The 26,772-nt window shown below is 42.8% G+C and overlaps 1 protein-coding gene across 4 annotated transcripts in view; it reads left to right on the forward strand.

Annotated features, from left to right (window-relative positions):
* CAMSAP2 (calmodulin regulated spectrin associated protein family member 2) overlaps positions 1-26,772 on the forward strand; it is a 231,822-nt gene that overhangs the window by 166,132 nt on the left and 38,918 nt on the right. For all 4 annotated transcript variants that reach the window (XM_033916859.1, XM_033916855.1, XM_033916856.1 and 1 more), the window contains 2 exons: positions 9,265-9,401; positions 14,719-14,939. In XM_033916859.1, coding sequence (XP_033772750.1) covers positions 9,265-9,401; positions 14,719-14,939 — 358 coding nt within the window. The remainder of the gene's footprint in view (positions 1-9,264; positions 9,402-14,718; positions 14,940-26,772) is intronic.

Genomic DNA, 26,772 nt, shown 5'->3' on the forward strand with positions numbered 1-26,772 from the left:
GAGCCGCGAGGGTAGTCTCCTTCTCCTTACCTGCCCTGTCGCAGCACACAGCCGAACGGAAATCTTCCCGATGTCAGCGCTGACGTCGGAGGGAGGGCTTAAGCAAAGCCCTCCCTTCCTCCGACGTCAGCGCTGACATCAGGAAGACTTCCATTCGGCTGTGTGCGGCTGCGGCAGGGCAGGTAGGAAGAAGGCAATGGCGAACGAAAGAGGGGGGAGGGGGTGGTCCGCCCCGAAAAATGTGCACAGCTGGTCAGGTCCCCCGATCGACCGACAACAGGCCCGGCCGACAAACCTCCCTGCCCTGTAGCCGCGAATCTAAATTACCTCTTACAGCAGCTTCAATAATCCAGCTGCTGTAAGAAGGTAATTTAGATTCGCGGCTACAGGACAGGGAGATTTGTCCGACCGGGCCTGTTCTGTTGTCGGTCGGGTGCAAAAGCGCCACAAAGGTGGAGGCAGGGAGGGAGGAAAGGTGGAGTGGAGAAGAAAAGACGCTTAAGGGGGGAGAAGGCCGCTGAAAGCACATGTTGGAGCAGGGGATGAGAGGGAGGGAGAGAAGGGGAAATATTGGACAAGGGCAGAAGGGATGCTAAATCATAGGGTGACAGGCAGAGAGAACAACAGGAAAAAGAGTGGAAGCAATCTTGAACCCTGAGGGTGAGGGCAGAGAGAGGTGGTGAGATGATTGATCATGGGGAGAGGGACAAAAGGGAATAGAGATGGGATAGGAAGATAGTGGAAGTAAAAGGACAGGGAGATGTATGTTTTTAGATGTATCTAAATAAAAATAATAACAAAAAATTTATCTTTTTTATGTCATCTTAGCATATTTTATGCTGCAGAACGAATTATTTTTTTTTACATGTATTCCTATGGGAAAACGCGTTTCACATAACGAACGTTTCACATAACAAACTTGCTCCTGGAACCAATTAAGTTCGTTGTGTGAGGCACCACTGTATATATATATACACACGTGTATTGTATAATATGTAGGTACACCTACACCTTTTTTCCTGAGCAGGTGTAAATTTGTGCATTGACATCTGCCTGCTGTTGGGTCTTGGGTCTTTTGCTGGGAGTCTATTTTTATTTATTTATTTTGAGTAGAACAATTTTTATTAAACAAATCAGAGAAAAAATACATACAAAGCTGGAAATAACCACAGATTATTCAATAAGTTTTCAGTCGCTTTCCACCTTCAGATTACCCCCTTTCCCAACCACCATTCAATTGTAATGTGTCTAATGGTCCTGAACGCTAGAGTTTTGCATCTGAACATGCAAGTTGCTTGTAGAATGCTGTCAGTCATTTTTTGAATTCCGCCTCCTCAGGGAGCTGCTCCTGTCCCCTTAGTTTTTTTCTGCAGGCAAGTTGCTCAGAAGTATTAATATTCTGCTCTGTGGTTTTAATATTTTCGGGTATATTTTTCTAAGTTTATGGTTTTTATTTATATCCTGCTTTATTCAAAGTGGGTTCCCAAAAACACATACATAATAAAATACACAAATGCACACATTTAAAATACATAACCATACAAATTCTGTCTCATCTAAATCACCTAGACACATAGAATACACATCAACAAATAGATCATCCCATCCTCTATTTATAGAGCACTAATTCCATGCCACTGTTACCCACCACAGCCTCTTTGGATCAATTATACACTCAAGTTCAAAAAAACTGTTTCATTTCCCTCAGCACCCATATTTCATGTGGCAAAACAGATGGTGTTTTAACAAACATTTAATCCCGCTCAAACTCCCTTGTTACTATATGTAGCCCAGGACTTTAGTCCATTCTACTGGACCCGCACATGAATAGGCTGCAGCCCTCAAGGTTTGCATCCTCAGCTCTTTTCTAGATGGTATAACTAAATCTCCGTTGACAGCAGAACATAACTTTGGGAGCAAAGCCTGATATGAAATTGCCGCTGACATGCATCATGGTGACAATTTATGTATTGCTAAATAAGTTAACAGCAACAATTTATACCTCACTCTGTACTCCGCTTTGAGCCTGTAAAACTTGATATAAAATTCTGATATGTGATCACATCTTGATAGCCTAAACAATGTACAGATAACGGAATTCTGTGCTACCTGTAATGCATTTAGTACAGTGAAGGAAACACCCAATCTAATATAATAAAGAGCTAGCCGCGCATGCGCACTTCTATTTGCGTGTTCCGTGCGCTGTAGGTCTGTGGCCTAAGGAGTGCGCATGCGCGAGTCCCCAGCCTTGACCGCGGCTTGAGGCGTATGCGCCAGTTAGCTGCATCGGGCGACAGGAGCGGCTCTGGCAGCGGATGCCGGGAGGAGGACTCATGGTCCTGCTGCCGCTCCTGTTCACAGCGGCCTGCACGTCTCCGACCCCCCCCCCCCTCCCGCAACAACTGCTACCGCTCCTGTTCTTCCCCTCCCTCCAGTCACCGTTGCCATTCCTATTTAAAATGGCCTGCTGAGGTTCGCGGCCGGCTGTAGCGAACCTCGCAGGCCGCTCTCCACATAGTAGCACGTTCCCTCTGATGAGAGAGAGAGAGAGAGAGAGAGAGAGACCTCCCTTCCTATCTCCATATTCTCAATGACAGCAGCCATAGAGGTGGTTCCTTGGGCAAGAACGCACATGAGGTCTCTCCAAGACTCTCTTCTCTCTCGATGATCTCTTCAAATGGAAGCGAAGAGCGCCATTCGACTAGCGCTTCAGGCACTAGAGAAGTCTCTGGAAGGAAAGGCAGTCAGAGTCTTCTCGAATAATATGATAGCAGTGGCCTATATCAACAGGCAAGGAGTCACCAGAAGCGACCTGATACGCCTAGAAGCTCAATCCCTCTTTTGGTGGGAAGAAGCTCATTTGCAGTCCCTCTCGGACATGCATGTAGTGGGAGTGGAAAATGTGCAGGCCTACTTTCTCAGTCAACATGCTCTTGACCCTGGGGAATGGTCATTGTTCCCTGTATCATTTTTACAGCCAAAGAAACAAATCCGGAAGCGTGGGGTTGGACGTGTTAATTCAACCATGGCCGGAGAAAGTGCTCTTGTATATGTTTCTCACCATTTAGTACATAAGTTCTACACGGGTTTCTCTTGCCCAGGTGCATTATCTTGCATTTTTTAACACTTGGCAGCTAGGCTTCAATGCTAAAAAATGCAAGATAATGCACCTGGGCAAGAGAAACCCGTGTAGAACTTATGTACTAAATGGTGAGACCTTGGTTAGGACCACGGAGGAACGCGATCTAGGAGTAATCATTAGCGAGGACATGAAAGTTGCCACTCAAGTGGAGAAGGCTTCCTCCAGGGCAAGACAAATGATGGGATGTATCCGCAGAAGTTTCGTCAGCAGGAGACCGGAAGTTATGATGCCGTTGTACAGAGCCATGGTGAGGCCTCACTTAGAGTACTGTGTTCAGTTTTGGAGACCACACTACCGAAAGGACGTGCTGAGGATCGAGTCGGTTCAGAGAACTGCCACCAGGATGGTAATGGGACTCAAGGATCTCACGTATGAAGAAAGACTAAAGAAATTGCGGCTGTACTCACTTGAGGAAAGAAGAGAACGGGGAGATATGATTGAAACGTATAAGTACATCACGGGATACATCGAGTCAGAAGATGATATCTTCGGGCTAGTGGGACCCTCGACCAACAGAGGACATCCGCTGAAAATCAGGGGAGGGAAGTTTCATGGCGACTCCAGGAAGTACTTCTTCACCGAAAGAGTGGTGGATCACTGGAACAGACTCCCACTCCAGGTGATAAAGGCCAGCAGCGTGACGGATTTTAAGAAAAAATGGGATACTCACGTGGGATCTTTAAGGGAGTAAATTCAGGGGGGGGGATACCTGGAATGGGCAGACTTGGTGGACTATAGCCCTTTTCTGCCGCTTTTTTCTATGTTTCTATGTTTCTAACTGGACCTTTGTTAGGGCGAGTCATCCATTGAATTGCGAGTCATCTGGGGTTGGTAGTCCTAGTGGCACCCAATTAACCCCATAGACAATGGTATGTGGACCCTAATTAGCCTCCAGAAGGATAAAGGCCTCAGACTGAAGGTCTAAGAGGATCTTCTCACTCAGGGACCAGTCCCTATCGAGAATTTGGAACACTTTGTGCTTACAGCTTGATTGGGTGGCCCTGACGAGCAAGGGTTATTCAGACATGGTTGTTTCAGCTCAGCTTAGAGCTAAGAAGCCATCAATGGTAGAAGCCTATGCCAAGGCATGCTGTGGATGATGTAGAGCTCTTTCAAGCTCCAATTTCGGTAGTGCTGGACTTTTTGCAAGAAGAACTTCAGAAGGGTCTGTAAGTCAGATCGCTGAAGGTGCAGATAGCAGGCCATTCCTGTTTCCAAGCTCAGAGGAAAGAGGCTCTCTGGCCTCTCACCTAGATATTGCCTGGTTCATTAAAGGGGCCCTTCTGTTGTGCCCCTCAGTGCATCTCTCTTTCCCTTCCTGGGATCTTAACACCATATTACAAGGTTTCAATAGGACTCCGAATGAGCCCTTACAGGAGGCTTCCCTTCTGGATGCTATGGTCAAGATGGTGTTTCTGGTGGCGATTATGTTGGCAAGACGAGTTTCCGAATTACAAGCTCTGTCCTGCAGGGAACCATTCCTTAAGTTTACGGAAGCAGGACTTTCCTTGCATAGGGTTCTGCCCTTCTTGCCAAAAGTAGTCAGCCTGCCACATCAATCAGGAAGTCCATTTGCCTGCTTTTCATCCTATGGGGGTCTAAGGAAAAGAATAAAGCATTGCATGTGCTGGATGTTAAGTAAGTGCTTCTCCAGTACTTCGAAGTTACCAGTGAGTTTTGTGTATCGGATCACCTTTTTGTTCTATCCAGTCATGCCAAGAAAGGGAGGCCAACGTCTAAAGCCTTGATTTCCAGATGGATTAAAATGTTCCGCATATGTAGGCTGCAGTAATCAGCTGCCAATTGCATTGAAAGCTCACTCCATCAAAGGAGCTGCTACCTCAATGGCGGAGATCTGTAGAGCAGCTACTTGGTCTACCCCTCATACCTTTATCAGGGTGGACGTAGCAGCCAGGAAAGATGCTGCTTTTGAGTATTTGTTTTGAAGGCAGACTCAATGGGCCCATCCTAGACTCCAGGGATTACTTTGGTACGTCCCTAGCATTCGGAACCACTAGACACATTGCACTAGAAAGAAAAGTTAATGTAATGAGAGCCTAGTGGTGGTTGGGATGAGGGGTAGAGTGGGAGGGCCTAGGCCATAGCATAGATGTATGCAGTTGAAGCTGTGGGGACTATCTTTAAAGTCAGTTCAAACCGAAGATTTGGAGTTGTAGCAGTTGGTTGAGAATAAGAAAGTAGAAAGTATATAGGTATGGTCAGTGGGCTTTTGACTTTAGAGGAGACGGTCTGAATTTGTGCTGGAAGGCTTTTCAGTTGTTTCCCAATACGGTATATAGCAGGAATTAGGGACAAGCTACAGCATAGATGTGAGGGAGGCGTGGTATTAAAGGATATGCAGGATCGCAGAGTGGATGTGATTTGAAGCGCTGGACTTGGGAATCAAAGCAGCTGCAGCAGTTTCCTTTGTGTCACACGCTTGTCATACCAGTTTGTGAAGGCTTATGCTTTTGGAGGGCTAGCCTTAAACCCAGCTCCTATTAGCTTGAATGGCTTACATAACTGAGAGAGGAGATATGATAGAAATGTTTAAATACCTGGTGTAAATGCGCATGAGTCGAGTCTCTTTCATTTGAAAGGAAGCTCTAGAATGAGAGAGCATAGGATGAAGAGGTGATAGGCTCAGGAGTAATCTAAGGAAATACTTTTCTTACAGAAAGGGTGGTACATGTATGGAACAGTCTCCCGAAAGAAGTGGTAGAGACAGAGACTGTGTCTGAATTCAAGAAAGCATGGGATAGGCACATGGATCTCTTCGAGAAAGAAAGAGATAATGGTTACTAGATGGGCCATTTGGCCTTTATCTGCCATTATGTTTCTATGTTTCTATGCTTCTAGAAACCCTTAAGGACTCTGTGACCAATACTGTCCGTACTTAATATCTAACAAAAATTGGTCCATAGTCAACATTTATTCAAAATAGGAAAAAAGATTGAAAAGGACAGATTACTAATAAATAAATGATCTAGAAAAATTGTTATATATATGTGACTATAAACCCCAACCCTTAACCCTTTCAGGACCATAAGGATCGTAGGCCAATTTTTGTGGTTTTGACGACATTTTTATGGTAAAAAGGGCTTGCAGATGCCAAAAAATTGATTTTTTTTGTGAAATATCATTATTTTTTTTTAAAAAAAAAATCACACTTCTGGCTTATGGACAGTGTGGCAAGTGAATCTTCTCGTCAATCTGGCAACGACGCTAATGAATGAATGTCGGAACCAGTTTGTTTACATAAAGGCAGTATCATATGGAATCCGTACATATCAAATTTAGAACTGTAGACTATCCCAATCAAAATTTATAGGATTTTAAAGTTATGGGACAAATATGTCCCTTGGTCCTGAAAGGGTTAAACAAGATAATGCTGTCAAGTTTGTTGTGGATTTGTATATATTTTTATTTTTTAAAATGTAGTTTTTTATTTTTTATATTTATATATCTATTATTTATTTTTTGTTATTTATTTTTTATTTGTTTAATGGACATCAGTATGAGCCATGTGAAAGGTGCCCGGTATAAGGCTCAGGCAGTAACTTTGCGATGACTAGCATCATCCAGATAATATCTGGATAAAGATTGCTGCCTCATACATCATATTTGTCCATGGCCAAAAAAACAAATCCACAAAAATAGAAAAATAAATCACCAAACTGTCCCTTGCAATCTTAAATCCCCGAGATATGGCATATAACCTCCTAAGGGTGAGTTAAATAAGGTATCTGTGGCAAAAAAATGCTATTGCTAGAATAAAATGTTATTTAGTATAAATAACTTGAAAAAGTGCTAATGAAGGAATTAAAATGTTCAAAACTTGAGTAATGAAAAAAGTGAACACGCCCAAAAAGAAAACAGAAATGAAAAAATGAAAAAAGTGACAAAAGGTCCAAATATTCGAAATCACATGCTTAAAAGAAGGGACTAAAGATTCATACAATAAGATAAAAAATGACTTGCAGTCAATCCATTAGATCTGAGTGAAAAGCGCTGAACAAATCCAAATCAATATATTTCAAAGTCCAACAGTTCATATGAAAAATTCAAAGAGAACATAAATTCTGGAGGTCATCACTTAATTGCACATATGTCCCAAATTTGAAAAAATGATGAATACTTAGCTTCCATTCACTCAATGTAGAAAAGCGAGTATTTCTGAAATCAATCTCCACTCGCAGGAAATCTCCACTCAACAGAGCTCCGTTTCGTACACCTTCGTCAGGAGCGAAGATCCTTGGTAATCTGAATCAAACGACAAGCCTAAAGTAAAGCTGTCGGATAGGCGATGGACAAACAATCAAAACCATCAACCTCTTATTCTGGAGCGGTCTCAAATAAAGCTACCACCTCACAAAGTAAAATCAAAAAATGGCGCCTCAGGAGAATAAGACGCCGCGGGAGCCCAAGCTAGGCCACGCCCCCTAAGATTTCTGAATAACGTCAGAAAATTTAAAGGGAAATACACAGAGCCATAAAAGTGATAATGATGATACTAATGAAACTCAGAGAATTACGTGATGAAACATCTGTCCACATTTTCATTAAGTCCTGTAGGTGGAAAGGACTTGAGATGGAAAATCCAATAATTCTCCCGTTGAAGCAAATACTTGCTTCGATCCCCATTATAGTTGGAATGAATCTGTTCCAAAATTCCCCACCGAAGTTGGGAAAAGTTGGGAATGTTTCTATAACATTCAAACACAGACAGTACAACTTATTAAATGCTATCCTATGCTTTATTTAATTGGTGGAGTTTTTTGATGACTGATGATGATATAAGCTCTTATACTGTTTTAAAAAGTTTGTGGGAGCATTTTGAATAAGGTCTTTTTTTCTCTAACTTTTGAAAATAGATAATTAACAAATTTTTTGTGAGCAGAATTGAATAAGTTGTGGTACCTGTGTTTGAGTGTTATTGTCATTGCTTGGTGGTAGTATTTTGAGCACTCTAATCCCTCGTATAACTAGGGTGACCAACTTTCCTTTATTTCTTGGGAACTCCCTTATTAGAGAGCTAAAGAGCTAATTTTTTGGGATTCTCCTGGCTTAGTTCTTTAGCAGCAACGGTAAATACATATAGGTTAGAACTAAGAAACATGCAAATTTGTAAATCTTCATTCTATATTGTGACCTGTATATTATATACAGTGTAAATTGGTTTGCTTAATATTATCCATTTGCCGTGACTAAATCTTCCTTAAATTCATGGCCGACAATTGGTCACCCTATGTATAACATATACTATATTTTTAGTCAGATGTGTAGTGGTTGAATTGATTAGAGTGAGACTGTTTGTAGGGTAGGTACAGTAGTCCAAATGCTGAAATAGAAGTGTTGGAATATGAATAGTTTGAAACAGCGTCTTAGGGGGAAAATTCATTTTTAGTCTGTTATAGTGGGGATAATATAGGGCATGGAATGGGGGAGTATATTTTATTGCCTTAGATTGTTTATAGAAAGATTATCTATCTATTTATCTATAATCTGTTCTCCAAACCATTTAAAAAGCAATAATACTAAATAGCTTTCTTCAATATTCATCACCCTCTACTTGCTAATCCTTTTCACTCCTGTCATACAATCCATATAGTGTACTAACAATTTGTTTCACTATTTTCCTGTATTCACACTTTTGTCATCTTGATTGCCTTCTCCTTAAGGCCCCCTTTTTTCAAGCTGTATAAAGATTTTTTTTGTTGCAGACCGCTACAGTAAAAGCTACAACGCTCCTAGGAATTCTATGAGTGTTGGTGCTTTTACCGCAGCAGCTTGTGATAAAAAAAAAAACTCCTAACATGGCTTGATAAAAGAGGGCCGAATATTCTTCTCTGTTTTCCCTTTTGAAATAGCTTGTATTTTTGGAATGTCAATCATTTTTCTTTTTCATCCAATATGCAGTCATATCAAGGCTTCATTTGCCAGAAAAATCCATATTGGTTCATCAGTATTTATATCATCATAGTTCTGTCTTATCTTAGAGTAGGCTGATTTGATTTTTTTTTTTTCTGGGAAGTGAAACCCCAGTATGCAGACATATATTGGCTGCTTGAATAGTTTGACTCCAGTATTACATCTGATCCTTTCCCTACCTCCGCTTTTAGGATGATCACAAAGAAGAAAATGATATGGCAGTAAAGCGAGCAGCTCTGCTGGAAAAACGACTAAGGCGAGAAAAGGAAAACCAGCTTCGGAAGCAGGAGCAGGAAGCAGAATTGGAAATTAAGAAGGAGGAAGCAAGGTAAATTTCATTTTGTGGGCTGCAAAAACTTCATGGGAAGATTTGAACTAGAGAATGACACAGGGAAAAAATCTGTCCCCGTCACCGCCCCGTCCCCGGCCCACCATCCTCTGCACCGCCCCGTCACCACCGTTCCCTTCACCGCCACTGCCATCCCATTCACCGCCCCGTCACCATCCCCGCTGCATCCATATAAGCCTTAGTAAACATAGAAATATAGAAGATGACGGCAGAAAAGGGCTACAGCCCATCAAGTCTGCCCACTCTGCTTACCCACCCCCTGTCTATGCCCTATTGACCCAATTTTCTTATCTTGACCCTCGTAGGGATCCCACATGGGTATCCCATTTATTCTTAAAGTCTGGCACGCTGTCTGCCTCAATCACCTGCACTGGAAGCTTGTTCCAATGATCAACCACTCTCTCTGTGAAGAAATACTTTCTGGTGTCGCCATGAAATTTTCCGCCCCTGAGTTTGAGCGGGTCCCTTGAGAAAGAAAATATCATCTTTCACTTCGACACGTCCCATGAGGTACTTAAATGTTTCGATCATGTCTCCCCTCTCCCTATGTTCCTCGAGAGTGTAGAGCTGCAATTTGTTCAGTCTCTCTTCGTACGAGAGACCCTTGAGCCCCGAGATCATCCTGGTGGCCGTCCGCTGAACCGATTCAATTCTGCGCACATCTTTACTGTAATATGGCCTCCAGAATTGCACACAGTACTCCAGATGAGGTCTCACCATGGCCCTGTACAACGGCATTATGACTTCAGGCTTTCGGCTGACGAAACTTCTATTGATACAACCCAATATCTGCCTTGCCTTAGATGAAGCCTTCTCCATTTGATTGGCAGTTTTCATGTCTGCACTGATGATTACTCCTAAATCTCGTTCTGCTGAAGTCCTAGTTAAAGTTTCTCCGTTCAAGAAGTACATCCTACAAGGATTTCCACTTCCGAGGTGCATGACCTTACATTTCTTAGCATTGAAGCCTAGCTGCCAGGTTGAGGACCAACTTTCCAATGTAAGCAGGTCCTGCGCCATATAATTCTGTAAACTGCATTCACTTACTATATTACATAGTTTGGCGTCATCGGCGAATAGTGTTATTTTACCTTGAAGCCCTTGAGTCAGATCCCCTATGAATATGTTGAAAAGGAGTGGACCCAGGACCGAGCCTTGCGGCACTCCACTGGTCACCTCCGATGTTTTAGAGAGGGTACCATTAACCACCACCCTCTGAAGTCTGCCACTCAGCCAATCATTGACCCATGCAGTTAGTGTCTCTCCTAACCCCATCGATTCCATCTTGCTTAGCAGCCTGCGGTGTGGGACACTGTCAAAAGCTTTACTGAAGTCCAGGTACACGACGTCCAAAGACTCTCCCAAGTCCAACTTTCTTGTTATCCAGTCAAAGAAGCTGATGAGATTGGATTGGCAGGACCTACCCTTGGTGAATCCATGCTGACTGGGATCCCGAAGATTCCCTTCATTCAAGATCGTGTCCAATTTGCTTTTAATTAGTGTTTCCATGAGTTTGCACACTATTGATGTGAGACTCACCGGTCTATAATTCGCAGCCTCTGCCCTGCAACCCTTTTTATGTAGAGGAACGACATTAGCTAATTTCCAGCCATGGGGAACTTTCCCCTTACTTAGAGAGAGATTGAATATCTCAGCCAACGGTTTCGTCAAGACATCGCTCAATTCTCTGAGCACTCTTGGGTGCAAATTGTCTGGTCCCATGGCTTTGTTCACCTTGAGTCTTGCCAGTTCACTGTAAACTTCACCTGGTGTGAACTCAAAATTCTGAAACGGGTCTTCTGTGCTTTGTGTTGCCTTCAACTGTGGACCGTGTCTCGGTGCCTCACAGGTGAAGACTGAGCAGAAGTATTCATTCAGTAGTTCGGCTTTATCGGAATCTGCTTCCACGTAACTTCCGTCCGGTCTTCTAAGATGTACTATCACGCCTGTGTTCCTTTTTCTGTCACTAATATATTTGAAGAAGGATTTGTCCCCCTTTTTAATGTTTTTTGCCAGAATTTCTTCCACTCGAAGTTTTGTCTCCCTAACTGCCATTTTGACCGCTGTAGACCTGGTCCTATATTCTACCTTTGCCTCTCTTTTCTCCGTGCGCTTATTCCTTTCTTATAAATCAAAGTTCCTGCTGCTGAACTAGAGAAAGAGATGTTCAGCTGGCAGGGCTTTGTTTATAAATTTTTATCAACACAACTAATATACTACTTTATCCTAAAGCAAAAAATAAATAAATAAATAGAATTTTTTTTTCTACCTTTGTTGTCTGGTTTCTGCTTTCCACATCTTCTCATTCAATTCCTTCCATCCACTGTGTGTCTTCTCTCTGCGTCTTCCATTTGCTGTTACTGTGCCTCTCCCTTCACCCCCCCCCTCAATTGGTCTAGCACCCATCTTCTTCCCTCCGTTCCCCAATAGTCTGGCATCTGTCTTCTTCCCACTTTGTCTTCCACATTTCCCTTCAGGATCTGTTCCTCTCCACCCTCCTTCAATGTCTGTCCTATTCCTTTCCACCACCACCCTTCCCTCCCTCCTTTACCATCTGTTCCTTTCTACCACCCTTCAGCTCCTCTCGCGTGGCCTATCTATCTACCTTCCTCCCTCTTATTTTCATGGCACGTTACAATGTAATTTGTGCAAGCCACTGGAGCCTGCGAGCTCGGTCCCTGTCCCATCCCCACAAACCATCTCGCTTCTGTGCTCCTATTTTCCCCATTTCTAATATCTCCCCTATGTATCTGCCATTGCCCCCCCCCTGTGTCCATATACCATCCCTATGGCATGTCCCCTTTATTTCTCTTTCACTATGCCCCATGCACATAATTTCCCCTCTTTTCTGTTACCTTCCTGTGTCCAGATTTCCCCTATCTTCCTCTTCCATACCATTGTGTCTCTTCTTTTCAACCCCATCTAGCTTTTTTCCCTCTTTCTTCCCCCCCCCTGCTTCTAGCATCTGGCTCACCTGCCTGTCCTTCCCTTTCTTTCCTGTTGTGGGTTTTTCTTTCCGTCTTCATCCCCTTGGCCCAGAATCCTTTTCCCTTTCACTCCCTCCTTCCAGTTTGAGCTGGGAACACGAGCGATCGCACGGTCCCAGCAGCCCCCACCCGCCTGCCCAATCGATCCTAGTGTTTAGCCAGCTCTCTCCCTTCTCCTCACCTTAGTTTGTAGATTTTCTTTTTCAGCGACCTGCACGCTTTCCCAAAGAGCCGCGCATGTGCGGCTGCTCAGTGTTCAATCTTCTGCTCTGCTGTAACTTCCTGTTTCCGGTTGCGTCAGAGCAGAAGATCGAAACTGAGCAGCAGCGGGTGCGCGGCTCTTTGATAGCGTGCGGGTTGCCGAAAAAGAAAACCTACAAACTAAGGTGAGGAGAAGGGAGAGAGCTGGCTAATCACTAGAATCGATTTGGCAGGCGGGTGTGGGCTGCGGGGACCGCGCGATCCTTCATGCCTCACTGCAGGGACAAGATCATTCACCGCTCCACGGGGCGGTGAATGGCCTTGTCCCTGTCCCCGCAGCGACTGCTATTTTTCATTCCCCGTTTCGGTGGGTTACCCGCGGGTAAACCGCCACCGTGTCATTCTCTAATTTGAACTGAACTGGTATATTCTGTAATGATCTCATTGGTTTGCTGCATAGGTGGTGACGTGTCCATTTTATTTGCCTATGGCTTAAGTTATGCTAATTGTATTATACACACTTCTTTACCAAAAATTGTCTCGGCCTTCCATGTTAATCAGGAAGTCCATTTGCCTGCTTTTCACCCTATGGGGTCTAAGAATAAAGCATTGCATTTGCTGGATGTCAAGCAAATGCATCTCTGGTACCTTAAAGTTACCAATGAGTTTCATGTATCGGATCACCTTATTGTTTTCATCAGTCATGCCAAGAAAGGGAGGCTAACATCTACAGCCTCGATCTCCAGATGGATTAAGATGGCTATTTCCTCCGCGTATGTGGGCTTTGGTAAGCAGTTGCTGATTGCATTAAAAGCTCACACCACAAGAGAAGTTGCTACCTCATGGGTGGAGACTAGAGCTGTGTCACCTGAGGAGCTCTGTGGAGCTCTGTGGTTTACCCTCTATACCTGTACCAGGTTCTATAGAGTGGACATAGCAGCCAGGATCCTCTGCTCTTGATAATCTTCTTTCTTGTAGATGTGTCTAATGGTCCTGAAGCCCCGCCATGTACATAGGCTTTGTCTGTCTTCTGCCTTGGAATCAGTCTAGAGCTGGAGAAATCTCTGTCTTTCAAGTGAGCTGAGAGAACTAAAAAAAAAAAAAAAAGGATTATGCTCCCCAACCAGATTACTGACCTATATGCCCAAAACATTCCTCACCTCCTGGATTTTACTAAAAGACAATTAGAGATGTCTCTCTCCATATCGTTGGCTTAGGCACTGACAGGAAAGCAAGGTTTGACAGCTCAGACCCACCTCCCCACACAAAATTTTTTAAAAAAACAAACAAACCCAAATTGAAGATTGGCAGGAAAGATGCCCAGTCCCTCCTTCTGCCAAACAACGCCCCCCTCCAGCATTTGGAGAGATACCCACTCCCTTCTGCCACCAAGCAACGCACCCAGTAACATCGGGAGAAATGCCCACTCCCTTCTGCTGCCACACAACCCCCCCCCCCTGGTGCCTCCAATGACCCCCCACCCCCTTACCTTGCTTATGATGGGCCGGAGGGATGCCTACTCCCTCTCGCCAGCGGGCCTGCCTCTTCAAAATGGCAGGCCTTCCCCTCCCCAGTGCATCCTGGGATGCATCAGGGAGGAGCCTAAGGCTCTGATTGGCCCAAGTTGTTTAAGGCCCCCCTATGGGAGGGGCCTTAGGTATCTGGGCCAATAAGAGCCTTAGGCCCCTCTCTGGATGCATCAGGGAGGGGCCTAATGCTCTGACTGACCCAGATGCCTAAGGACCCTCCCATTACCCCAGGCACATTAGATAGATTGTAAGCCCACTGGGACGGAGAGGGGAAATTCTATACAATTTTCTATACTGTTCTCCCAAGGGAGAACAATATAGAAAATTGAATAAATAAATAAAATAGTGCTAAGTGTGCCATAGCCATTTATGTGCATAAGTGTAAACTTGCCCACATGAACAGTAGTGTTCTACAAATTTAAGTGAACAATTAGCATTTAAATTTAGGTGACCTGTAATTAAATTAGGGGTTATATGTGATAGTTGTAGTCAAACCCATAATGAAAGTTTTGGAGAGATTACTGTGAACTGAGACTGTTTTTGGAATTACTGCCATGAAACACATGTTGGTTTTCTTAGGCGTAAATCAGAGGAAGAACGTCAGAAGAAAGAAGATGAAAAAGCACGTAGAGAATTCATTAAACAGGAGTATCTGAGACGAAAACAGCTGAAACTCATGGCGGACATGGATACTGTAATAAAACCCCGCTCCAATCTTCCCAAACACAAAAAGCCACGCCCTAAATCTCTTCACCGAGATCAGATTGAGTCGCCCAAAACACCAGTCAGAGGTCCACCAGGTAACACTAGCTGTTATGGCAAGAGTCTGTTCCTGCAAGAACACCAGCTTGGTTTGTGGTACTAACTGAAGTGTGCATTAATTGGCATCACAGGCTAAAAAGATGTGCAATTATCAAAACTGCATGTGATTGAAAATAGAGAAAATCTGTGTTTGAAACTTGCCAAATTGTGGTGTCCTGATATGCATGCATGCATATATCAATCAACCAACACAAACTGTATGCTGAATGGAAATCAACTAAAGTGTTAAGTGATTTGATACTAACTTTTGTATATATGTATTTTTTTTTAATCATCACTAACCTTTGCTGCAAGGGACCCTCCTGAAAGGAAGGGAAACTAACAATTCAATAACATGATAAAAAATGTTAAGGAGCTTGCTTCTTCGCAATAGTCGTTTAAATATATATGTGGGATCATGTTGGCTGCTGTCATTTCTCAGATTTGGCTTCTTGCTTGTGTATTTGTGGCCTTGTAATGTCACCGTCATCACAGTTTTAACACTTTTAAAAGGAGTACAAAGTTATTAGACCTTGTAATTTATCAAGTTTTTTTTGTAATTTTCAACTTCCACAGATTATGTGAAAAAATCCCTGCTAGTAGAGCAATTACTACATGGAGACTGTACTTTAAGGATACATTTTAAAGAGAAAGTCATTCCCTATCTTGGAATATTTAGTTTTGGGGTAAAGAACCATAACTCTGAAGACACAATAGAAATATCTTAGTTCTTTACATGTTAGCTGAATGCAAAGTTTTGGGGCGGTAATACAAGAATCAAGGGCTATTAGAAAATTTCAGCTTTTCGCTATTTATCTTTCAGGCCTTCCTGTTGCTTTTTCTCTTTTTGGAAATTTCATATATATGATTTACTTCAGTGTTTGCTAAAATACAAACTATAGGAAATTTGGTTATGGAATGAACTAGAGAACTAGAGAAATAGTCTGCCATCTATTTACTGACAACAAACCCTTGTCCATCTCTTTGTCTGCGAGAGCTCCCCACACTTAGTGCAGTATTTCTGTTGGTTTAGGTCAAGGTGATGTAGGTTGCAGCTTCAGCGGTGCGGTATTTCTGTTGGTTTAGGTCAAGGTGATGTGTAGGTTGCAGCTTCAGCTGCTCATGCAGGATTTGAATGATTTATAGCTCACTGCTCTGTCCTTTGCTGAGAGACCCATCATGTTTCTCCGTACAGGTCAACAAAGTTTAGCGCAGAGTTCTCTGCAAGGCATGATAAAGCATCTACAGGAATTTAGCCAATGAAATCATTGTGTAGACTAATAGACTTTCACTTTGTTCCTACGGTGATGTGATGCTCAGTGGAAAAACCTCCAATAATGTTCTAATATCAAAAGTTTGCACATGCTTTATGCTGTGTTAATAGGTTGTGTTTTGAATTTGTTCTGTTGTTTTCCTTTCTCGTGATTGCCTTGCTTGACGTGTCTCTTGTGTGACACACAGCAGAAGATGCCAGATCCAGTGACAGTTCTGAGTTTCCTGTGAATACCCTTCACTGTGATTATTAATGTAAAACTGTCACTGAAGCATGGCAAGTGTTAAGGGCTGTAATAATATACCCCAAAAGCAAACAGCTACCAGACAGAGGAAGACATCAACCCAGAGTCATGGTAGAGAATACAGTATGGAAGTCGATGTTTGTACTGGACACCTGAATAGTAAGACAGTGAACAGACAAGAAGTTCTGGAAAAGAACAGAGATATAGTGGCTATGAATGATTTAAGACTTTAGTTTACAGAATATGAAATAATGGACCTGAAGGGAAGTTAAGTGATTTGAGGACAGTGAGTGGTATCAGCTTGTTACAGGATGAAGAGGTATATAAGGTAGTGAAGGAAATTATAATGAATTGTATCTACCAAAAAATGGGGGCAGTGGGAAATATTTCATGGGATGCATTAAAAGTTGTGGTTTTGTATGGTATTCAAAAGAAATGTGAGGATTGCAAGGCGTGTGATTAGTAGCATCAGCCCAACCCCGTCCTGTATTAGGAATCCGTGAAAGCAGTACATATGGGGCAGATTATTAGCTTTTCTACTTGAATTGAAAAGCAGATGTGTCAAGGCTAGAGAGCTTATAGCTGGCAGTCTCTAGGCTAGACCTAGGGAAATTGTCTCTCTTCCAAAGGGAGAGTTCAAACTCATTGTGCAAAATGGGGCAGACCGGTAATGGATTTGATGGCTTCTGCTAACAACTCGAAAGTGAGACGCTTCTTGAGTCGAAGAGAAGAACTAGGAAGCTTAGAGTTAGACGTGTTGGTTCAGCCCTGGCCCAGCAAGGTCTTCCCACCTTGGTCTATGGTGGGCTGGGTCATCTGCAGAATCACAACTCATCCAGACCTTGTGATTTTATTTGCCCTAGACTAGCCTCGCCAACTGTGGTATGTAGACCTAGTATGTTTTCTCTAGCTCTCTGTTCATCCTGGTCTTCTCAGTCAGGGACCAGTTAATTCCAAGTTTTATTTAAAATTTAATAAACCGCTTATCATTTTTCTAAGCAGCGTCAGGGCCGCCATCAGGGCAGTAACACCAGTCCTGCATTCAGGGGCCCGGAGCTGACAGGGGGCCCGGGCTCCCCCAGGGTCCTAGGCCACAGTCTAGGGGGAGGGGCGGTCCGCCCCACGTGAACAGGAGAGAGCTGGACGGGGGACCCACGGAGTTCAATACATCTCGAGCCGCGAGGCTCGTCTTCTGTTCCTGCCTGCCCTGCCGCTCACATATAGCCGATCGCAAGTGTTCCCCGATGTCAGCGCTGACATCGGAGGGAGAGCTTAAGCAAAGCCTGCCCTCCGACGTCAGCGCTGACGTCGGAGAATACTTCCGGTCGGCTATTTGTGCGCGGCAGGGCAGGCAGGAACAGAAGATGAGCCTCGCGGCTTGAGATGTATTGAACTCCGTGGGTCCCCCGTCCAGCTCTCTCCTGTCCACGTGGGGCGGACCGCCCCTCCCCCTAGACTGTGGCCTAGGACCCTGGGGGAGCCCGGGCCCCCTGTCAGCTCCGGGCAGGAAACAGAAGACAAGCCTCGCGGCTTGAGCTTCGTTTTGCTGAGAAAGTTGCAAAGATGGGCTGGGAGGCAAACGCGGAACACAAAATAATAATAATAATAACTTTATTTTTATATACCGCCAGCTATCTTGCGACTTCTAGGCGGTTTACAGTAAAAGAGATTGTGAATACAATAAAGAAAATGTAAATACAATAAAGAGAGGCTTTACGTACAATGAATTAAGGAGTTTAGCAGTGTACATCTCAATACAATAAAGAGAAACTTTACGTTTTGGACACAAGGCATGAACTTGGGAGAGAGGAAGAGAGGGAAAGAGATGCTGAGGTGGGGGAGAGAATGGGTTTTTGGACACAGAAGGCATGGACTTGAGAGAGAGAAAGGGAGGGAAAGAGATGCTGAGGTGGGGAAGGGAATGGGTTTTTGGACACAGAAGGCATGGACTTGGGAGAGAGGAAGGGAGGGAAAGAGATGGTTGTGTACAAGGGGAATAGAAGAAAGGAGAATTTTTGGTCATAGGGAGGGAGTGAGGTACAGAAAGTGGCATACCAGGGTGGGGGGGTGGTCCGCCCCGCCCCGGGTTTACATCCCAAGGGGGTGCACAGCTGGCCACCCTCCAGTGTTCTCCCTAGGCCGGCAAACTGCGGCTCTTTAGTCACTTGAGTGCCACCGCTGCCATCGGGAACAGGCCGGTGCCAAGTTCTCCCTGCTTTTCCCTGTGGGGCCGGCCAACTCTCGCCACTCGCGTCAATTCTGACGTTAGAGAGGACGTTCTGGGCCAGCCAATCGCTGCCTGGCTGGCCTAGAACGTCCTCTCCGACGTTAAAACTGACGTCGGGTGGCAAGAGTTGGTCGGCCCCGCGGGAAAGAGAAGCAGGGCGAATTCGGCGCTGGCCTGTTCCCGATGGCGGCAGTGGCAGCCTATTCACCAGTGGCGGTGGCAGCATTTTCCCAATGGTGGTGGCATAGGGGAGGGCAGGGAGAAAGAAAGGGGGGACAGGAAGCCAGAAAGAAAGAAAGGGGGCAGGGTGAAACAAAGAAAAATGGGGCACGGAAAGAGAGAGAGAGAAAGACAGACATATAGAACGAAAGAGGGTGTGGAGAGAGAAAGAAGGGGACAGGGTGAGAGAGAGAAAAACAGACATACAGAAAGAAAGGGGGTATGGAGAGAGAGAAAAAGAAAGAAGGGGCAGGGTGAAACAAAGAAAAAGTTTGGGGAGGGAATGAGGTCTGGAGGAGAGGAAGCATACAGGAGGCTGAAAGAAGGGAAGAAATATTGGATGCACAGTCAGAAGAATAAAGTGCAACCAGAGACTGATGAAATTACCAAAGGTAGGAAAAATGGTTTTATTTTCAATTTAGTGATCAAAATGTGTCTGCTTTGAGAATTTATATATGCTGTCTATATTTTGCACTATGGCCCTCTTTTACTAAACCGCAATAGCGTTTTTTAGCGCAGGGAGCCTATGAGCGTTGAGAGCAGCGTGGGGCATTCAACGCAGCTCCCTGCGCTAAAAACCGCTATCGCATTTTAGTAAAAAGGGAGGGGGAATATTTGTCTATTTTTGTATAGTTGTTACTGAGGTGACATTGCATAAAGTCATCTGCCTTGACCTCTTTGAAAACCCGCGGAATATAAATGATAATTAACATTTTCTCTGCTTACAGCGTGCTTTGTGTTTTTAAAATTTTATTGTTGGTAGATCATTTTGACTTGGCCACAAAGGTAAGGGGGAGGGAGGGAGGGGAACTGCTGAAAGACATCTAGTAATCCTTGAAGGCTTGACTGTGCAGGGAATTTAATCATGTTTTGTTATATGACTGGCATTATTTAGACTTTAATTTCTATGAATGAATAGAATGAAAATGATATAAAATTACTTGCTTGTTTTTATGTGCATGCGCTGAAGGAAAGTGGAGAGAGAGTGGGCTGAGGACACTGAAGTGAAATGCGGAAGAGAGAGTGGGGAGAAGACGCTGATTTATAAATTGACAATTGTACAGAATATTGTTTCTTTTTATACTTTAATATAATAAGTTTAATTTAAGGCTTGTGTAGATGGAATCAGGTGGTTTGTGGGAATGGGGACCGAGTTTACGGGGATTAGTCCAATAAAATGGTATTTTCTTATTTCTCATTATTTGTTTTATTTTTATTTATTAATTTGTAAAGTGGTGATTGTTATGTATCAGTTTTTTCAAATTTACATCTATATTGTCTTTATATTTTGCACAGTATTAGAGGACATGTGTTACTGTTTTTGTGGTGTTGCATTGTATGCAGAGTCTGGTTTCTTGGCGGTTCAGTTTAACTTTTGTCTACATATTTCTATTTTTAGTTTATGATTATTCCATATTGGGCGAGGGTATATCTCTGTTCTGTGTTTATGAAAAGAACATAGTTTTCAGTTGGCATTGACTGCAGGATCAATTGACTGTGCGGGATCTGGCTTGTTTAGTTTTACAATGTATGTGTTGGTGTTCTAGTAGCTCACTGCAGTGTTTAAAGATGCTGCCTTTTCCTAGGTACACTCTTGTTGTGCGATGTGTGGATTGTTACTAAAAATCATATTTTTCATATAGATGGGGGGGGTGTCAAAAAATGATGGGCCCCGGGTATCACATATGCTAGGTACGCCACTGGTGGTAAAATAACACATCATAACAGTAGTATATCTGAGAGTACTGCAAGAACTTAGGGAAATTCTGGTAGCTCCACTGGCAGGAGTGGTACTGGAGGACTGGAGAAGGGCGGATATGGTTTGTTACAACTTTGATACTTACAAAAACTAGAATTTTAGATTTCAATTGCTTTTGCTGGATAGCATTACAAAATACTACATATGTCCTTGCTCTAAAGCTCATACATTACATTATTTTATGGTTCCAAGATAAGGACATAAAACATCACATATTAAAAAGAAAGTCATTGACAAAAAGTCATGGACAAAACTTATGTGAAAATTAGTTAAAATGCAATGATCTTTTTAAAGAAAAAAATGTGACAAAGTAAAAGTCATGATTAGAATTATTGTCCAGAGTGATTCTTACCTTGAATCAATGATTTCTGGGTAGGAACAGACTCTCAGAGTTTTGGAGTTTGAACCAACAGCATACAAGGCACCACTTGGATGAAATGCTACAGCTCTGACAGCTTGTGTATCTTCCAAGGCAGTTAGACAAATGAACTGACTTTTGTTTTTATGTGCGTGTGCTGAAGGAAAGTGGAGAGAGAGTGGGCTGAGGACGCTGAAGGGAAATGGGGAAGAGAGAATGGGGAGAAGACGCTGATTTATAAATTGACAATTGTACAGAATATTGTTTCTTTTTTATATTCATCCATAGCTGCATGTTAATGATGTGCTCATATGCACTTATTTATCATCATAACATATACATCATCATTAACATGCAGCTGTGGATGTGTAAGGACAGCTGAGGAGGATGGATGGGAAGGAAGGAAGGTGCACATATCAACATATCGTAAATTTTTAACATGCATGATGCAAGCAGAGGAGGATGGGATCATACAGATGTGTATGTTCAGATATGCGCTCAGATGTGTAGTTTTTTCTGATATATTTATTAAGCTTACAGTATTTATAAAAACACATTTAATACTTGTTACAAAAAATATTGTGCAATTGTGATCTACTTCTGGCCTACAAAGGTCAAAAGAAATCCTTAACTGAGATTTTACATTCAAAAGTGAATTATAGCTACTAGCACTATTATTTATTAGTTATTTATTATGCAGATGTTTGTTAGTTTGTTATTAGTTCAGTATTAGACATATGTTAGTTTAGAATAGATAGGTATAGATTAGTTTAGTTTAGGTTAGGTTAGGGCCCTGCTGAAAGAGTCTACCTTGACGTGGTTGCAGGCTTACAAATTTTTTGGTCAAAGAGTGTGGCGACAGAGAAAAGTATGTGTGTATTCGGCCCATGGAAGAAGGGGGGGGCCGGGGGGGGGGAAGGGGTGCGTGGGGGGCCCAATAGGATTGCTCAGTAAGGGGCCCAGAAATTTCTGATGGCGGCCCTGAGCAGCGTACATTGTTAAAATAATTTGGGATACATATAAACAGAAACAGACACCGATGTACAGCAAAGGAGGGTGGAAGGGCAGAACTACATCATTGATGGGAAAGAGAAACAAAAAAAGGGTAAAAACATTGAGAAGCCAGAGCGCTTTGGTCTTATGGCATGGCTCTTGAGCACACGGCCCTAGTTCCAAGGGCTATTCGAACATAGTTATTGCCACTTTACTCCGGGCTACAAATACTTCCACAATGGCAGCCTATGCCAAAGTTTGGAAGGCCTTTCAGTATTGGTGTGAAAAAGATCAAGTGGAGCCACTACAGGTTCGCGTTCTGGTTATCCTTGCCTTTCTGCAGGCTGATCTAAAAAAAAGGACTTGCAGTATCTTTCCTCAAGGTTCAAGTGGCAGGTCTCTCATGCTTCCGGGTGCAGGGAGGTAAAGTTTCACTGGCAGCTCATTCAGATGTAACCAGATTCCTAAGAGGGATGCTCCAGATGTGGCCTCCGCTCCATCAGTTCTTTCCATCCTGGAATCTTAACATAGTAAGGGTCTCAGTAAAGCTTCGTATGAGCCACTACGTATGGATCTCACAGTGAAATGTGTTCCTAGTGGTAATTGTCTCAGCAACACAAATATCAGAATTGCAAGTTCTCTCCTGCAAAGAGCCCTTTCTCAGGGTCATGGAAGCTGGAGTAGCTTTCTGTACTGTTTCTTCCTTTCTTCTGAAGGTTGTGTCAGATTTTCACGTCAGCCAGGAGCTTGGAAGTGTGATTAAGTGTTGGAGATGATAAGTGTAGGACCTTGTGTACTTAGCTAGTAGAAACAGTGAGAACCAAAATAAAGACAACAAAAACTGACTTGGAGAGCAACAGACGTACGAGAGGTCAACCTTCTGTGACTCTCAACTGAAAAATATCCTTAGCAACGGGGAACAAAAGACTGGGCTGATTGATCTCTTTCTGTTGTCACCTGCTATGTAAAAGAAAACGTGAGTAATGTTGCCCTATACAGAGAAAATCAGTAGAAATAGTATTGTAAACTATGCTTGTAACAAGAACGGTATTAAGGATGCAGTACAATGCACATTTTGAATAGTTAGATTGTTACCAACTTTTGTAAGGGGATTTACAGACTGCTCCAAGTATGCCACACCAGTTGGGTTGGCTGCATGAAAAATATTTAATATGGATCATAGCATAAGCACAAACACAGATTACTGTTTTTGCAGTATCTAAGTTAGGATTGATCAAGTTTAAGTTTCAAGTTCATTAAAAATTTGTTATCCCACCTTTTCAAAATTACAAAGCGGCTTTACAACAATAAAAAGCAAAAACAGGGTAATACAGACACATTATTAGCTAAATAAATAAAGACAAGTACTAAGATTCACATATCAAACTGACACGAAAGGAAAGGGTAGAACTACAATAAGTTGAGAGATAAGAACAATTAAGGAAAAAGCGAAAGGTAAGGGGTACTAAGATTTTAAACTAAATTGCTATATTAGCCATGGAAACTGGGCCAGTGATCAGTTAAGGTGTCCTTAAAAGGACAGTCTTACTGTAAAAGCATCTTTGAAAAGCATTGTTTTTAAGCTGGTCTTGAAATTATCTTTTTTTTTTTTCATTTCATTATTCATTTTTAAACTTTCAACAAGTAATTCATTATACAATCATATACACTGTAATAATACTTATTAATCATACCTTCAATGCAGTGGCGTACCTAGCACATGTGACACCCGGGACCCATCGTTTTTTGACACCCCCCCATCTGTACAGAAAACATGATTTTTAGTAACAAGCCACACGTCACACATGAGTACCTAGGAAAAGGCAGCATCTTACATACTGCAGTGAGCAGTACATCAATACACCCATTGTAAAACTAAATAAGCCACACTAGTACAGATCAATCCTGCAGTCAAGCCTAACAAAAAAACCATGTCTTTCCAACACACAGAACACAGAAAACACCTTCGCCTAGTATGGAATATGTAATCACAAACTAACCCCTCCCTCTTTTACAAAACTGTAGTGTGGATTTTAGCCATAGTGGTAACAGCTCTGACGCTCATAGAATTCTGAGCATCAGAGCTGCTACCACCATGGCTGGCGCTAAAAAACGCTCCACAGTTTTGTAAAAGGGGAGATAAAATAGAAATACATAGACAAAGGTTAAATTGAACCAGTAAGATGCTGGACTCTGCATACAATGCAATACCACAGAAACAGTGACACGTCTCCTAAAGCAATAAATAAATAGAAAATTTTTTTCTACCTTTGTCTTCTGTGGTTTCTGCTTTCCTCATCTTCTTGTAACTCTCTTCCTTCCATCCACTGTCTGCCGTCTCTCTTCCCCTATATGGCATCTTCTCTCCTTCTATGCCCCTTCCATCTCTCCTTTCACCCCCATTGGTCTGGCATCTCTCTCCTCTCCTTCCCTCTCCCACACCTCTTCTCTGCAATCCATTTCCCTTTTTCCCTCATTTTCCTTTTCAATTTATTTTCTGCATCTGTCTAGATTACGTTCTTACTACCCTCTCATCAATGTCCTTTTTTACTGTCTACCTAAAGCTTGCCACCTATTTTCCTCACCCCTTCCAGTATCTAACTCTATCCTCGTCCCTCAATCCAGCATGTGCCCTTTTTTCTTTCTCCTCCCCACTTCCTTCCAGCATCTGCTCCCCCTCTCCCTCACACTTCCATTCAGTGTCTTTCCCTCTCTCTACCCCTTCCATCTACTGTTCACCTTCTGTTTTGCCCCTTCCAGTCACTGCCCTATCTACCCTTTCCATCCAATGTCTGCCTTCTCTCTCTTCCATACAACATCTTCCTTCTTTCTATGCTCCTTTCATAACTATCTATCCTGTGCCCCTTCTCTCCTTTGTACATGATTGATTTCAGCTCTGCCACCTCTCCATTTTTTTCTCTCTGTCACCAACCCATCCCCTATGCTCTGGCATCTCTCTCTTCTCCTTTCTTTCCTTCGCACCCGACAGTCTGGTATCTGCCCTTCCCTGATTCTCTGGCATTTCTCTCCTTTTCTTCCATCTTTCCCTCCCCCTCCATGCTCTGAGATTTCCCCCTTCCTTTTCCCTTAGTCTGGCATACCTTCCTCCTTCCCTCCAAGTCCTGGCATCTCCTTTCATTCCCTCCCTCATCTTCCTTCTCACTCCAGCTGGGTACAGCAACACTCTCCCCTGCAGCTCTGGACTTCCCCACACCTGCTCGCCCCAAATTGTCAATGCTTCGGTTAGTCTTCTTTCTTCCTCCCCCCCCACACGGGACCCTGCGGCACCATCAGCTCTTAGTCCTTCTAACGCCGGCCCTGCAGCTCTGGACTTCCCCACACCTGCTCCCTTCCCCCCCCCCGATCGCTATTATATTAAACTTTATGGCAGCCGCGGTGCTGTATTAATCGAAGGAGACTACTAACCTCAGCCTGCCCCGGAACTCTTCCTGCAACAGCAACTTCCTGTTCCCGCCTAGGCAGGAAGTTGCTGTTGCAGGAAGAGTTCCGGGGCAGGCCGAGGTTAGAAGTCTCCTTCGATTAATATAGCGCCGCGGCTGCCATAAAGTTTAAAATAATAGCGATCGGGGGGGGGGGGAGGAGCAAGTGTGGGGAAGTCCAGAGCTGCAGGGCCAGTGTTAGAAGCAGTGAGAACAACCAGCTGTGCACCTCCCAAGACGTATACCCGGGGCGGACCGCCCCCCCCCCCCCCCCCGCACCTCCTTTGGTACGCTACTGCTTCAATGAAATCAAACTATAACTTCACCCTCCCATCCTTCTTCCAATATAATCATATAATTTTATAAATATAAAATCATCCCACCCTCCCTCCCCCTTATACTTCAATAAACAAAAGGAGAGAAATAAATTATTAAATAACCAATTATAATCATTCCTTACAATAATTTGTTAATGGCTCCCAGACCTCCATAAACTTTTTATAACTTCCTTGTTGGATAGATAATATTTTCTTCATTTTAAAAATATGGCACAATGAATTCCACCAAAAACTATAACTTAATTTATTATAATTTTTCCAATTTCTTGTAATTTGCTGAATAGCAACTCCTGTCATTATGAGTAAAAACTTATTGTTTTTATTAGATATTTGACTTTTTTTCCTCATTGAAGTTCCAAATAATATTGTATCATATGAAATTGAAATTATCTAACATGTAAATCTCTCGTAAATAAGCCGGTGCTGAATTCCAGAGCGTGGGAGCAGTAGCAGAGAAATATTATTGCGCATAGTATTGATAATTTTTAGTGATGGGATTGTTAGCAGATTATGATTAGATGACCAGAGAGAACGTTGAGAAATGAGGGGTATTAAAAGTCTACTTTTTAAATTATTATTTATATAAACTTTATTAATTTTAAAACAATCATATTGCATTAGCAAATAAACACACATATAATAATACAATAAAAGCACTTTGCACTAACAAATATGTCTAACCAAAAATTTTAACCCTCCCATCCCTATAATTAATAATCCATAAACATTAATACTTTAAGATTATCGATAATTTATCTCATTTAAAATAACCTTGTAAATCCCCACCCCACCCTGGATATGTATAATAAAATGAACAAAATAAGATCAATCTTTACAATAAGTTATCAATGGATCCCAAACCTTTGAAAATTCCCCTGCTGTACAGCCATCATTCGCTCCATTTTAAAAATATGACATAAAGACTCCACCAAAAGTTATACTTTAGTCTATCCCAGGTTTTCCAATTCCTTAAAATCAATT

Source organism: Geotrypetes seraphini, chromosome 12, assembly GCF_902459505.1.
Source record: "Geotrypetes seraphini chromosome 12, aGeoSer1.1, whole genome shotgun sequence".
In the NCBI taxonomy this organism is placed as follows: domain Eukaryota; kingdom Metazoa; phylum Chordata; class Amphibia; order Gymnophiona; family Dermophiidae; genus Geotrypetes; species Geotrypetes seraphini.